This window comes from Abramis brama (genome assembly GCF_963993115.1).
Source record: "Abramis brama genome assembly, chromosome: 25".
Taxonomy (NCBI): domain Eukaryota; kingdom Metazoa; phylum Chordata; class Actinopteri; order Cypriniformes; family Leuciscidae; genus Abramis; species Abramis brama.
In genome coordinates, this window is record NC_139987.1 from 12,027,894 (window position 1) to 12,042,961 (window position 15,068).

General features: G+C 36.7%; 2 protein-coding genes across 3 annotated transcripts; both read left to right on the forward strand.

Annotated features, from left to right (window-relative positions):
- Window positions 1-6,046, forward strand: LOC311076709 (uncharacterized protein). 2 transcript variants are annotated; one of them, XM_084105102.1, is made up of 6 exons: window positions 1-362; window positions 632-712; window positions 3,185-3,305; window positions 3,604-3,671; window positions 3,934-4,179; window positions 5,347-6,046. In XM_084105102.1, the coding sequence occupies exons 2-6, from the start codon at window positions 653-655 to the stop codon at window positions 5,389-5,391; spliced, it is 540 nt and encodes a 179-aa protein (XP_083961228.1). In that variant the 5' UTR covers window positions 1-362; window positions 632-652; the 3' UTR covers window positions 5,392-6,046. The 2 variants fall into 2 exon arrangements, with proteins under 2 accessions (XP_083961228.1, XP_083961227.1); XM_084105101.1 differs by having other exon boundaries at window positions 652-712.
- Window positions 6,047-10,495: 4,449 nt separating this feature from the next.
- On the forward strand, window positions 10,496-14,921 carry slc25a1a (solute carrier family 25 member 1a). Its single transcript, XM_084104643.1, has 9 exons — window positions 10,496-10,851; window positions 11,344-11,451; window positions 12,226-12,325; window positions 12,406-12,544; window positions 12,971-13,055; window positions 13,478-13,582; window positions 13,660-13,775; window positions 13,868-13,941; window positions 14,019-14,921. Exons 1-9 carry the CDS (start codon window positions 10,614-10,616, stop codon window positions 14,131-14,133), a joined length of 1,080 nt encoding a protein of 359 aa, XP_083960769.1. The 5' UTR covers window positions 10,496-10,613; the 3' UTR covers window positions 14,134-14,921.
- The last annotated feature ends 147 nt before the right edge of the window (window positions 14,922-15,068 follow it).

The following is a 15,068-nucleotide window of genomic DNA, read 5'->3' on the forward strand; positions in this document are numbered from 1 at the left end:
TCTTGTCTCTAGGGCGTAATCCATTTGATGTTTACATCAAGTGCTATTGTGGCAGATGGGGTAAAATGTCCCTCAGGGGTGTTTATCCTCAGCTGGGGAGTCCAGACTGCTGACTGACTGAGGCAGACGAGGCCTGACACCTGAGCTCCACTGCTGTCACTCTTTACAGCAAATCTGCTTGTGAGCCATTGAGATTCATCAAATATTGAATAGCCACAGTTTCCGTTTCGTTAGAAGAAGGGGTTAGAGAGAGAGAGAGAGAGAACTAGAGAGCGGATAAAACAAAAAGAGGTTGTCCCACGGAAACGGGAGGTCAGTGAGATGGCGGGGATGGTTAATGACGACCAAGCGGCCCAAGTGGGGTAAGTGAGCTCCACAACACTTAATTGCTGATGTTTTGGCTAGTGTCAGAGTGCGTTAAAAGGTCTCGGCTGGGGATACTCAAGCCTCTTGAGTGTAATTCGTAGACAGATGGATTAATTGATAACCTCCCGGTGAGGGGTAAATAGTAGGAATTGAGACTAAATCGTCTAGGCACTGTGTAAGGAGAGGTTAAGACATGTGTTAAGGATTTTATTCAAATGTAAAAATAAACAAAAACAAACAATGTGCTTTTAATCTCTACACTCAGTCTTTCTTACACAAATACAGAATGAGTTCGAGTGATCACAACAACAAGGAACAAAACTCTCCACAGGATCAACAGCAGCAGGTCAGAGTTGTTCTTTATCAATGGACCAATCAGTAGCCTACAGAGATTAATAATTTTCATGTAGCAGTTATTCTCTAAATTATATTAGTTGTGTGTGTGTGAAAATATTTCACTTTCAATGATTATAATTCCATACAGTTTCAGTTAAGATTAACCTGTTGACATTGTTGCTTATTACATGGGCTCTAGAATTCTTGATTCTGATTGGTCAGAGGAGCATGTCACACAGAATGCGTTCTGGCCTTGCAGTCTATATGGTGCTGGCGTTTAAAAAACGCGAAACTCATTGCAGTGAAATGGAAAAGAACTCAAGGTCAGACGCGTTTTAAACTTTAATGTTAACAACGTTAAACTTTTATTTACTTAAACCTCACAGCGCGCATGTTTAGGCTACATAAAACATTTTTTTTAAAAACAACACAAAACGCGAGAAATGGAAGAGAACACAAGATCTCGAGACACGTTTTAAAAGGTGAACTTCTTTTATTTATTCATGTAGGAAAGACCGGGTATGGTTTTAACACTTTTTGCTTTTGCATCTAACTTCGCCATATCTCGTCGTCTCGATTACAATATAATCACATTTAAATAATTTCGTTTCACACATTCAACTCATGCACACGGACGTCGATGACTTCGCTTTACAGAAGGCGTGTCTCTAGCGCCGTTACTAGAATAAGCCACACCCACTCATTAACATAGAATTTGCATGCAGGTTGTCTTTGAAAATGAAAACGAAAATGAAAACTGAAATAAAAGAGGAATTAAAATGAAAACGAAAATTTACATTTGTATTTGAATTGTGTCACTATTATTGCGTGAGCGTTACTAAAGAGCATTGTAAAAACTGTATTTGTAGTTTCTTTTTCACGTTTGGCTTTTCATTTTAATATTGGCAGTCTTGCCTCGAGACTGTAGTGAAAATGAAATGTGAAATCACCAATTGCATTTTATTTTTCAATTTGACAGGGATAATGCTGTGAAAAAGAAATCATTTAATTTCATTCTCAATTTTGTCACATATTTTGCGTACTGTTTTCTGTAATGAAATCTTTAATCTGGTTTTAATTTTAATCATTTAATTTATTTATTTAAATTTGGCAGAAAATGCTTTCCATAGGATGTTGGCTAAGTAGTAACAATTCAACTAAACAAAAGATGCAAAAACTGATTATGCAATATGTTTAATAAAAATATGTTTAATGAAACAATCCAAAACAATGGCTCTTTCTCTGCAACTGAACAAATCCACTTTCTGTTTGATCCAGGAGTGTGTGCATGTGTGTAAATGAGTCTAATAGGACAAAATTCCTTAATATTGATGCTTAATGAACACTTGACTCAATTGCACCTGTGTAAAAAACACTGTCAATATGTGAGTCTGTGTATCTATGTGAATATTCTCAATCAGAGTCACAGTGGTGACAAATAAATGTTGTTAACCCTGGAGTGCAGGCTTGGTGGGCCTTGAAACTACATTTTACCCACATTTCCATTGGATTTGAGCTATGTCTTTATTTTTCATTTTCTAGGAATTCAGTAAAATCACTGAAATATTCACTGAAATCACATACTTCCCTACTAAATAGGTGAAAAACATTACGTGACAAAAGAAGTATGGCCGAATTCACAGTAACCTACTTACAGTTGCTTAAAAGAGTAGGCAAAAAGTACCTGGATGACCTACTACTTCCGGCGAGATCCTAAAGTGTGCATATGATGGACACTTTACTATCCCATGAGGCCATGGGAGAGGATTTGTGAATGACAGTGAAGCGACACAACTGACACCGTAGGTCACATGATAATGACGAAATGGCGAATGTAGTATATCTGCATTACATTCACACTATACACACTCATACTAAATAGAATAAACTTTTTTAGCAGTCGTGAAGTAAAAAAAAAAAGAGAGTATGTGATTTCGGATGCAGCCAATCATTATAGGATCCGACAGAAAATGGGTAAACACTGAAATGATCATAGCACTCCTAGTTTATCCATGATTGGTGGAATTGGTTGTGTTGTGTTACTCTCCCCATGTTACAACAATACCCCGGCTGAAATCGCATACTCGTGGGATAGTGAAGTGTCCATCGAATGCACACTTCAGAATCCCGCCGGAAGTAGTAGGCCATCCGGGTACTTTTTGCCTAGTCTTTTATAAGTACTGTGAATATGGACATACTCATTTTGTCGTATGCTGTTCTTTGCTTACTATCTAGTAGGGAAGTATGCGATTTCGGACCCAGCCCCCGTCTTCCCTAGGTATATTGATTTTAAGTTGGCGTCTTAAAATGCGAGGGGCAGTGCGCATGTTTACATAAAACAATTAAAAATTGTTTTTCTTATTTTAACTTTTTTCTCATTTGTTTTTCTTATTTTAGCTTTGCGTGTTTAAACGTCTGAAAAGCAGCAAGTATACGTCCCTAAACTATGCTAATCCTTCTCTTTCTTTGTGCTGCTTGACAGAGCGTTTCCTGCGAGGAAGGGAGCTGTTGTGTTAGTGAGAGTGTTACACAGGAGAAACCTGAATCCGGTCAGACCCCAAACATTACACAGGCCTTGGCAGCGACTCCTGTACACACACAGAGTACGTCTAAACCTGTCACTGTTACCCAGCTGATAAATGCTTACACTGATAATACAGATACGGAACATTTAAAAATGCTGAACAGTTTGTCCTTTGTGTAAATATTCAACCCTGAAATGCAAATGACATTTACTCAGGTGGTGATGGGAAACAATGGCCAGTGCACAGGCCTAATTTACTTTTGGCTATTTTGGGCTGTTTGTTCTGTAGTAAACATAAAACTATAGCTAGAGCTAGTGAAATATTGCTCAAATATCTTGTTGGCACACTAAGTTAATAAGTGTGCACTTCACTACAGGAGTTGCCCTTGAACTTTGTTGGTACTGCTTGAAATCTCAACCCACTGAAGACCTCAACATACCTCAGGTACAGTGACAAGCTCATGTTTTTAATATGTGTAAATAGGGCATGCTGTTAATAGATTAATGATCTAGTTTGTCAGCCTTTTTGACACTAGATAGACTCAGGGGTTAGATTTCATTTGACCTGTCATGCTTTCAGGATCTTGTTGCAACCAACTCAGCTGGTTGTAAATTATGTAGCTGAGAGAGTTAGCTTTGCAAAATATAACGTGTCATCCCCGTATCTGTACAGTAGATGGGGCAGTTCAGTAACAGTTTGGTTTTAGCTGCAGGTGGACAGTGAGGATCTAACACTGCCCCCCAGTGGTGAGCGCTTGAACTACCAGCGAGACCCTAGGCCTCATTTTGGAGTAGCCCACTCCTCTCGCTCTGTATCTTTTCCTCTGTGGGACACTGATAGGCCAAGAGAGATGAAGAGGGGGGAAGAGGAGGAGGAGGAGGCCATGGATTCTGTCAGCTGTTGTCCTCACTGCCATCTTGGGCTGCCACGTGATACACTGCGCTGGCATGAAGTAAGTAGACACACAGTTGTGTTCAAAATGGAATACTAGTGCACTGCTTACTGTATATACATTGTATACTGCAGACTTTAATAATAAATAAATAAACATATTTTGCAAAAAATAAAAATAAATCACAAGTCATATTTATGAGATGAAAAGTCGAAATTGAGACTTTCATAATTATAACATAAGAAGTAAATGCACTAACTGGGTCACTTTATTAGATAAACCTTGCTAGTAATCCTTTAAACAATGCTCAATTGGTACTAAGGGGCCCAAAGAGTGGCAAGAGAATATCCTCCACAGAGCACAGACTTAATTTTGATCTCTTTTCCAAGATGGCACTTGGCAGATTATTGCTGAAGTGAAAAAAGTTAACTTAAAAAAAGTTACAGAATTTTACGTTTATTTTTATGAATAATGCACAAACATACTTTTTTCAATTTTTATATGAAATATATATTTTCAAAAACACCTTTTACTCTAAAACTGCAAAATCAATGGTCTAAACCTAAACAAGTTGTGTTCCAAATTTGAGATTGATATCGCAAAAAATTAGCTTTCAGTAAGATTTTGTTTGGCCGCAGTACCAAAAGATTTCACTAGATGAAATTCATCTCCCATTTATTTCCAATGTGACTATTTTTATGTGACACACAAGTGACTATTTTTTTCAGGACCATTTAACCTTTTGTTTTCACACAGCAAGTGCCAAAACCTTTACCAAGTTTCGTACCATTCCAATGAAGTAAAAAAAAACAAAAAACGAAACAACCATTTTCCACCAAAAGAGCACCATCACCTCTCTTCTCCATTCTTATGCTCATCTTTAGCAGATTGTCTTGACCTACAGTACATGCCTAAATTCATTGAGTTGCTGCCATGTGATTGACTGATTAGATATTTACATTATCGAGCAGTTGAACAGGTGTACCTAATAAAGTGGCCGGTGAATGTATATATATTATAACCATGAACACTTTTTGTACTCCTGATTTTACTGAGTTTGCTTCAAGTTATTCTTCATTTAGTAGTTTATGATGTGCACCGGTTATTGGACACAACATAAAAATAGTATGGTGCAAATAAATGTTCATTATTGTGTGATTTATATAAGAATTGTAAATGTTTTTGACTTTGCTTGCACTGTTGTTTGATTTCTGTCTTTTTGTGCAGGTAAAATGTCTGTTGTTTGATGAGCAGAGAAACAGTTCATCTTAATAAAACTCCAGTAGCTGTCCCTCCGTCTGTTGATGGCTACGAAATAAGCTGTGAAATTGTTGATATTTTTGTTCAATCCTCTTTTACCTAAATCCTATTTATAAATTTTAATATATTTTTTAGTAATACATTGTAAACAATTTAAGGACAGGACTGTGTGAAATAATTTAATTGCATTTCAATAATACAGTATTACTGTTCTTTGAGGTCAAAAACAACGGTCAACTGCTTCACCGAGTGAAATCCAATTTATTTTTTTCAGCATTGTATTACATACTTTTTCATTTGTCAGCAGTGAGGAAATTTAATCTTTCAAGAGTCATGGATTTCTTGTCTTTACTCTTCACTGCAGTGCTTATTTTGTTCATACTATTATAAGTTTGAAATTATGCTAATGCATTATGTGCAATGTTGTCAAATAGTATTTACCAAGGATGTATGTCAAAAATATACATATTACATATACATTAAAACTGTATGCACTGTATAGACCTACATTAAAACTGTCAACAATGTTAAGAGTCTAATACAGTTTGTTAGTATTTTTATTTAATAATGTTTATTTATTTCAACCACTGTAATATTCTGGCCTTGCAAGCAGTATTGATACATGTGTTGTCATGTACTGGATGAAAAGAATAAAAACTTGAATTACAAAAAAAAAATAATGTTTATTTATTAATACTTAAAAACAGGTCTTGAGGAGGACTTATTGGACCAGATGTCACTGTTTTATGGAGTCTGGCCAGGCTTGGCTTTCTCAGTTAAGTCATCTTTATTTCAAGAGCGGTAAACTGATAATGGATTCCATAATCAATGCAGCCTGGTGATTATATATCAGTGTCTGTTTTGAGTTGTTGAGGCTGGAGAAGTTTGTATTCACTGAACTAAATGTATTTGAATATTTATATAGATCAGAGTTCATATCTCAAGCACAAATCTCATGTTTCAGGTGTTATCTGAGGCGGCCAAAACCTGGGTGACTCAAAGTTGCCTCAAGCTAAGAATTCACACTCGGAGAGAATTGTCAACATGGTTGAGTCTAGCAACATTCTGAAGCCAGAAGTGTCCTATTGGCTTAAATGAGGCAAAACAAGAATAACAGCCAACATTAATTTAATTGAAGACAGGACAACTCGATTTCACATATAAACAAGCCTGCAATTACTATTACCATTTTAAAGGGGTGGTATAATGGCCCTTTCACAAGATGTAAAATAAGTCTTTGATGTCCCCAGAGTGTGCATGTGAAGTTTTAGCTCAAAATACCCCACAGATATTTTTATATAGCATACTAAAATTGTCACTTTTTGAGGGTGAGCAAAAACGCACCGTTTTTGTGTCTGTCCCTTTAAATGCAAATGAGCTGCTGCTCCTAGCACAGGGGGCGGAGCTTCAACAGCTCATGTCCTTTTACCTCACAAAGACATGCACTGAAAATTTCAAAAACTTTTAGCCTTTTATGTTCAAACCGGAGTCAGACAATGATGGAGAGAATGCAACAGGCCATTTCTGAATGGTTAGTTGATGAATTTATGTAGCTGATGTGGAGTTAACTATCTTTGATTCTTATTGATTGATTATTCTGTCATGACAATCTATAAATCGCGTTCCCGGGGGCGGGGTTTATGTAAATTCTAGGGTTGGTGATGTCACTAACCCTGGAGGAATGTTGTGTTGTCCCTACCAGACATTTGTTGTAGTCCTTAAAAAACGATTTCTTTAAAAGCAAATATCTCCCTTTGTTTTGAACTTTGAGCGTTGTAACTTTACAGATGTTGTTTATGCTCAAACAGCAACATTACACACTAACTAAAGTTAGAAAAATGAAATCATAAACGACCCCTTTAAAACCAAGTAACATCAATTGATTTGGAAAGCCATATTTTCTAGGTTTCTTCAAGCGTCTTGGAGACATAGCCGCAGTTCTTCTGGATTTAGTCTGTCTCAGTTTTTTCTGTTTCTTTATGTAATGATGAATGGATGGATGAAACAAACATTCAGTGACAGGAATAACACTAGAGAAAGTATAAGTTTTCTGTGAAAAATCCAAACCAACCAATACCAACTAGTATCTATATCAAGTGTGCAGAGTAGCAGTAAACTTAAATGGAGTCAAAGTGAATAATACCTAGAGGCATGTTGTTTGAATACATTTAGGTGCAAGTTAGATAAACAGGAAAATGAAGAGCAGTTAGAGGAAGGTCTCAAAAAGTCCCATCAAATAATTTGATTCTGAGCTCAAAAGGTCCAGCAGCCTCAGGGTGCAACAGTAAGGTCTCACTGCTAAGACCAATAGGTCAAGTGTTCATTTGGAATAGAATACAGATTCCAAAATCCAGAAAATCATATGGAATTGTGTGTGAAACATTTTAAGATAATGGAAATTGTTTGGGTGCATGTGTTATTCAAAGTTTAATTGAATAACTACCCACATGCAAACAGTCTGAAGAAAATCATGTAGGAGTTTTAAATTGCTTGATAACAAATACAATTCAAGCCACCTATTCAGTTCTCTTCTCCATCGCAATTTAAGCTCCGCTTCAGTTGATAAAATATAGTAGAAAGATGTCCTTTCACTTGGAGCGACGGAGCAAAACCCGCCTCCATCATTGTCACCCTGGAGCTCTTATCTCCAGTCCTGGTCCTGTCTCTCAATAGGAATGTGTGGCCATGAGATGGGGTGAAAAATTAGGAAATTGCTGGCAGCATTTGAGGGACACATCTGCGCTTCATCACCGCAACCACATTCATGTAAAAAGTATCCCTGAAGTATCCTGTTCTGCATGGAACAGCTAATACATTACTTTTGTATTAGCTGAATAAACTGTCTCTGTGTTAGTTTTGCATGTGTGTGCAACAAACTTGCAAACAAGCTGAAAATAAAGCTTGCACTCCACATTCACACCTATTATAGCCTTCACCCAACACAAACACCCACAACATTCACACCCTAACTCGAGACCAAACCATGTCAAGTAATATAAGAACCATGTAGGACCATAAAATGGCTTCAAATGTACAACAAATGCTCAGTAAATGAGGTGTTTCATTTTCAGAAAATTATAACTAAGCCTTTCTTTCATGAGTTTGCCAATTTCTAGCAAAATAAAACAAACAAACAAACAAACAAACAAGCATCAGCATAAAAAAATAAAAATAAAAAAATAAAAAAATTAAAAATTAAAAATAAATAAATAATTCAAACTACTCCGGAAAGGGTAACAGCCAGGGTTGCAATCTTAGCTTAAATAAATCACCACACAATAAGGACTAGCTAGTTGAGACCAAAAGTGGCTTTGTAGTTATTAGTAAACTAATAAACATAGGTCTATTAATAAACACATATTTCTTTGATCATTTGTCTTACCTATAACTTGGATAATAGGATTGAATGGTCGAGCTTGACGAATGCTGTCAACATTTTAGTACTTAAAATTAGTTATTCGTTTAAAAAAATATTTTATACATTGAATTAATGTAAATTCAACATATTCCATTATTGTTGCATGGTTTTAATTGTGAGATACAGTTCAAGATCTCTAATACTGTGCAAAATGTTCTGTTTGCTACAGTAAACTCAAACATTTTCTGATCAAACATTTATTATATAGCCTATATATATATATATATATATATATATATATATATATATTTTTTTTTTTTTTTTTTTATTATTTTTTTTGTATTAATTATGCATCACATCTTATTCACATATACAACATTTTTTAACATCTATCCCCCCCTTCAAGAGAACCCCGCCCCCCCTCCAAAGTTGAATACAGCACAGCATAATCAGTCACAGTCATGATAGAATATCATATGGCAATGGTAATGACAATAATTAACAATAGTATAAAATTAAAAGATAATAATAATAAAAAAAAATATAAAAAAAAGTATACATTACAACAATTAGGAGATAAGACAGAAAGTAAAAAACAAAACAACCAAAAGTATTACAAACAGCAAAACTTCTCCTTTAACATTTAACTGTTATTCCTTGGTCTGGGAAGCACCTTCCAAAATATGGCAGATATTCTAGGTCCTACATAATCAAGACATGGGGTCCATATATGATAAAATAAACCAATTTTCCCTCTGGACCAGTATGTCAAGTATTCCATGGGTAAAAGTTCAAATATTACCTTATGCCAGTCTAAAACTGTAGGTGGTTTATGTGAAATCTATTTCAACAATATAGCTTTACGTGCAGCATTTGTTAAAACATTCCACAATTTTTGACAATGTGATCCTTTTATTTGTGGGTGTGGTAATTCCAACAACAAACACACTGGGTCCAGGTCCAACTTCTTATTAAAAACCAAATCTAATTTCAAAGCCACTTCTACCCAAAAAATCCTGGATATGCATACAGGTCCATACAGTATGTATAAAGCTACCAACTTCCCTGTTACATTTCATACACAGAGCTGATTTCCTTGGGTCCATCTTATGTCTGAGTTCAGGTGATATCTGAAGGCGATGCAGTAACTTAAATTGTAATTCTTTCGCTCTATTACACATGGATATGCTATTAGCATGCTTCCATATGTCCGCCTCCATAACTTTATCTATTACCGCCCCAAGGTCCTGAGCCCATGTTTGAATAATTGTATTATTAGTCTTAATGGACTTATAAAAGGCCTCATAGCATCGCCTTACTATAGCCTTATTGCTATGTATTTTGTATAGTAGTTGCTCAATTGGTGACATTTCCAGAGTAAATTTATGCCGAATTGGATTCTGTATAAAGCTTTTGATTTGTAGGAACCTAAAAATGTGTGTGTGATAAGTTGTATTTCAGTCTTAGTTGGTCAAATGACATCATTTTGTCCCCTTCAAATAAGTCTATATATATATATATATATATATATATATATATATATATATATTCTTTTTTTTTTTTCTTTTTTTTTTTTTTAAACGCTAGAATGTGGGTGTGGATGTAAGGTAATACAACTGAACCAATTGTTTCGGCTAATACACATTATTAATATTACATAAGATGAGTAGAGAAATAAATTAAGCAAATGTTTAAAACGGACCAATGACTGAGCTCGCTGCATGACCTCTATATTAATATTCATGAGCTCCTCGCCGCGCCACGCCTCGGAGTGGTCTTCCTATGATTGTGTTGTCTTCGTCCTATTGGGCAGACGCATCCTGCGCGTCGTCACACAGCACAGATTTTCACTTTGCGCTTAAAACATCATTATATCATGTCGTCTTTGTATAAACCGTTTTCTGTTTCGGAGGGACCGTGCAAAGATGCTATACTGAGACGAGGATGCACACCGCAACAGCATCCTGAAGCGCTAACCCGGATTGCCTCCGCTGGCGGGGGCTCGACGCGTACTTTTACCCCAATTCCCCAAATTTATCTAGGCCAGAGGAATATAGCGGCCGCTGCAATCGGAGGGAGAAAAATCACCCATCCGTGGAAGGCTATTCTTGCAGGTACATGCGTATTTGTGTTTGTGTTAGAAGCACACAAGCGCTAATGTTTTGGTGAATCACGCGATACCCTATTATGCACGAGCCCACAATAACAGTCATGCGTGACCACGTTGGCACGTCCCTTCCATACTTACAGTCTGCCATTACTGTGAAACTCACTCTCAGTCCATGACCTGCATGTCTTTCCTGGGTCAACCAAATGGTAGCTTCCAGAAATTTCAGTTGTTTACTAATTTCTTTAAATAGGTTTGGACAGTTAAAACAGTATGCTTTATTAATATAAATATCAACTGAACTACTTAACCATATTCCAGCATTCCAACAAAACTAGTTTGGTTACAGTGTTGCATACATTGGGCTTTAAACATCCAAGTACAGCTAAAACAACATGACTTGTCCTTGATGGAAGTTAAACAAATCATAGATTGCCGCTGATCTTACTGAATGCAATTTAGGCACGCTTTATTTACTGATGATATTATTTTTACCCAGGTGGCATTGCAGGAGGCATTGAGATCTGCATCACATTCCCAACGGAGTACGTGAAGACCCAACTACAGTTAGATGAAAGAGCTAACCCTCCTCGGTACCGAGGCATAGGTGAGGGCAACTGGCATGAAATGAAAAATCACCAATATCTAATTTCTAAAATCATGCTACTGTGTACATACTGTTTCTTTTTGTCCACCTAATGTTTAATCATAGCTGGACTTTTCGGTGAAAACAACAGACTTCTCTCTTGTTACTTATGCAGGACTTCTCCAATAATAAGTCATTTTTCTCAGATGTACGTCACAATGCAGAGGAAAGATCTGTTGCTACTTTCGTTTCATTGCAACTGTGGCTGACAATAGGAAATAGAGATATATTGACTAGCATAGTTCACGTTTGTTTGTTGGATGGATTCCAGACGTCTTTCCTCTATATAGATCAGCCCTCCATTTTGCACATTAACGAGGCAATCTTTAAACTTTGCCTGATGAAGGTGGTAGCATCCGGAGGTAACATTTCTAATTCACACACACCTTCAAGCGTACCACAAGAATGAGGTGTTTTACTCGTGTTTGACCTCGATGGACTGAACAGAAGGAAATAACTGGGAAAAAAAATCACATCAAAGAAGGCGGAGCCCCAGAGCCACATCTACTTATTATGTAATCATCACGGACCAATAGTAGCTTGAATAATTTTCCCAGCTGGAGCAAACTTTTCCAGAAAGTTCACTTTGGCAAACTGTACTCCAAATGAACTTCATTTTGGCCTGATATTGTTCGAAATGGCATCACAACTGTTCCTCCTTTGATTTTGCTTAATGAATATCAGGGCCTTAACTGAATGTGTAAATAAAATTGTGTAACCTGTATTTTTGCGCAGGTGATTGTGTTAAGCTGACAGTGCAGGATCATGGGTTGAGAGGTCTGTATAGAGGGCTTAGTTCACTCCTTTACGGATCCATCCCGAAATCTGCAGTACGGTAAGAAACATGGGTCTTTACCTGTTTTAGCTTGAATAGTGTGTCTTTTGCTTACGCTTTTGTTTTTGACATTATGGCAGGTTTGGAACATTCGAGGTTCTTAGTAACCCGATGAGGGACGCCACAGGTCGGCTTGACAATAAAGGAAGTTTACTGTGTGGGCTTGGAGCGGGAATTGCAGAAGCGGTGTTGGTGGTCTGTCCAATGGAGACAGTCAAGGTGGGACTGTAACTAGTCATTTTGGTTATACATTAGGGCTGGAACGACGCGTCGACATAGTCGATTACACACTGTTTATGTTCATCCCTAATACCCTATCATGTTTCACACAAAACAAAACTCTAGAGCAGATACGAGCTAGTGGCTAGTATGGCAGCACCATCATACGGTTGGATTCATACAGCATTTAGTTTTTTTATGAGCATGACAGCCTCATTCTTTAACCAAACTGACACCGCACATTTTCAGAACTACATTCTTGACAAACCTGTGCTGAATGAACGGATCCGCACTTGTCCGCAGTTGTCTGCCACATCATACTGTATATTGTGAGAGCCACAGTGTACTGTATAATCATGATAGATTAAAGAATGACATTCTGATTTCTGTATCTTACTCAATATATCCCGTCTGTATCATTTTCAGGTGAAGTTCATTCATGACCAGTGCTCTCTGAGGCCACGCTACCGAGGGTTCTTCCACGGCGTACGGGAAATCATCAGAGATCAAGGTACTTATGGACCAGTACAAACGTATGTATTAATAGAGACCGTAGGAGGAGATGGACCATTCATAGAAAAATGTATTGGGGTTGTAGAAAATAAAATATAAAAAACTATAACGATTAACTAATATATATATATATATATATAAAAACTATTAAAATATAGAATAAACTATAAAAATATTTTTTATTAACTTTATTAAAAAACATTTTTTAATAAAAAACAAAATAATCATTTTTTTAAAAATGAAATATAAAAATAATGCATAAAATGTAAAAAAAAGTTTTTGAAAAATGAAAATAAAATTATTTTTGAAAAATATTAACATGTATTCTATATAAAATAAAATTCATCGTTTTTGAAAAATCAAATTTTTTTATTTTTTTTGTTAAAAAAAGTGTGTAATATATTTATTCCGTGTTTGTAGGTGTTCGAGGGACATATCAAGGACTGACTGCTACACTTCTGAAGCAGGGTAGCAACCAGGCGATACGCTTTTATGTTATGAACTTGTTGCGCAACTGGTACAAAGGTGAGGATGAGATCCAACAATAATACTTTTTAAGTATGGGTGTTTAAGAAAACTGATCATCTTGGCTTTATCTTCAGGCGATGACCCCAGTCGTGACATGCACCCGCTGGTTACAGCGATGTTCGGAGCGACAGCCGGGGCGGCTAGTGTTTTTGGGAACACACCCCTTGATGTGGTGAAGACTCGAATGCAGGTTAGCAGAAGCTTCTCAAATAATTCATTCAAATTAATACAAGAAAACTATTAAATAACATTTGTTGACATTTTATAATCCATTTGTCTTAGGGTTTGGAGGCTCATCGCTACAAGAGCACCATGGATTGTGCGTTCCAGATTTTGAAGAACGAAGGCCCTCAAGCGTATGTTTCCTCATAAATATTATTTCTTTTTAACTTCCTTTTCTTCTTCCTTACACTTTTCTTGCTTTGAATCGCAGGTTCTACAAAGGCACAGTCCCACGATTGGGCCGAGTGTGTCTGGACGTCGCCATTGTCTTTGTTCTCTATGAGGAAGTCGTGAAGCTACTGAACAACGTCTGGAGAACAGACTGAAGATAGAACAGGGTGTAGAACTGATCGAGACAGATTGAACTATCCGAACACAGTTGGCCACGTCAGTCAAGTTTAAAGATCCAGACCGTGAACCGTGACCTCTGGCCCAGAGGATTTAAACCATCCATCTGTGTCTGTATATTTAAAACCAGGGCCTTAAGCAATGAGAGGGAACCTGTAGCTTACAGTATATTTATTGATGCGCAAAAATATTGATGGATGAAAAGCATATCATCAGTTTGCTCTCTTCGGTAAAATCGTGCAAGTGTCTTCTCACCACCACCATGCTTTTAAAGAGATTGTCATGAGACAATCCACTCATGTGGCATGAAAACATAAAAGCACTACCAAGTACACAGAAATATCAATGTAATGCTCATGTTTTTTTGCCCTAGTTTACATGCACAGTTACACTGGAAATGGTTTAAATGTGCTTTTGTAAGAACTTGTATCTTGATGTTGTCATACATCTCAAAACCGGTAAAGGCCAAGACATCCCTGTTGATGTTAAATTTGCATGCATAAATGGCATCAAGACCAGGATGTCGAAGCTTGAGTACCGAGTCAATAGAACTCATGTTTCGTTTGCGTTTTTTATAAAATGTAAATGGCAGCTTTTTTTAGTTATTTATTTATAAGCTTTTTCATTAACACGCACAAAGGTTGCCTGTTCTGTACTATTTACGCTACTTTTGTGTCCCATATATAAGCAGTGCTTCTTCAAAACAGATCCTGAATACGTCACACAGATTCAATAAACCAAATAGGTTCAGTTTCCCGTCCTTGTGACCTTATTGAGTAGCCAATATTGATCAATTGATCCAAACTCTTTGAATTCTATCTTAAGGCTCTTAATGTCATATACCTGTTGTGCGATAACAACAAACTGCTTTTGATGCTACAGTTGTTAATTCAAGATAAGAAAGTCACACAGA

Excerpts from the sequence above, each read along its gene's own strand:
- slc25a1a (XM_084104643.1), top strand. The coding sequence starts at position 10,614 with ATGTCGTCTTTGTATAAACCGTTTTCTGTTTCGGAGGGACCGTGCAAA. Across the intron at positions 12,326-12,405 it reads ATCCCGAAATCTGCAGTACG|GTTTGGAACATTCGAGGTTC; the intron begins GTAAGAAACATG and ends ACATTATGGCAG. Across the intron at positions 13,942-14,018 it reads AAGAACGAAGGCCCTCAAGC|GTTCTACAAAGGCACAGTCC; the intron begins GTATGTTTCCTC and ends TTTGAATCGCAG.
- LOC311076709 (XM_084105101.1), top strand. The coding sequence starts at position 322 with ATGGCGGGGATGGTTAATGACGACCAAGCGGCCCAAGTGGG. Across the intron at positions 713-3,184 it reads CACAGGATCAACAGCAGCAG|AGCGTTTCCTGCGAGGAAGG; the intron begins GTCAGAGTTGTT and ends GCTGCTTGACAG. Across the intron at positions 3,672-3,933 it reads AAGACCTCAACATACCTCAG|CTGCAGGTGGACAGTGAGGA; the intron begins GTACAGTGACAA and ends GTTTGGTTTTAG.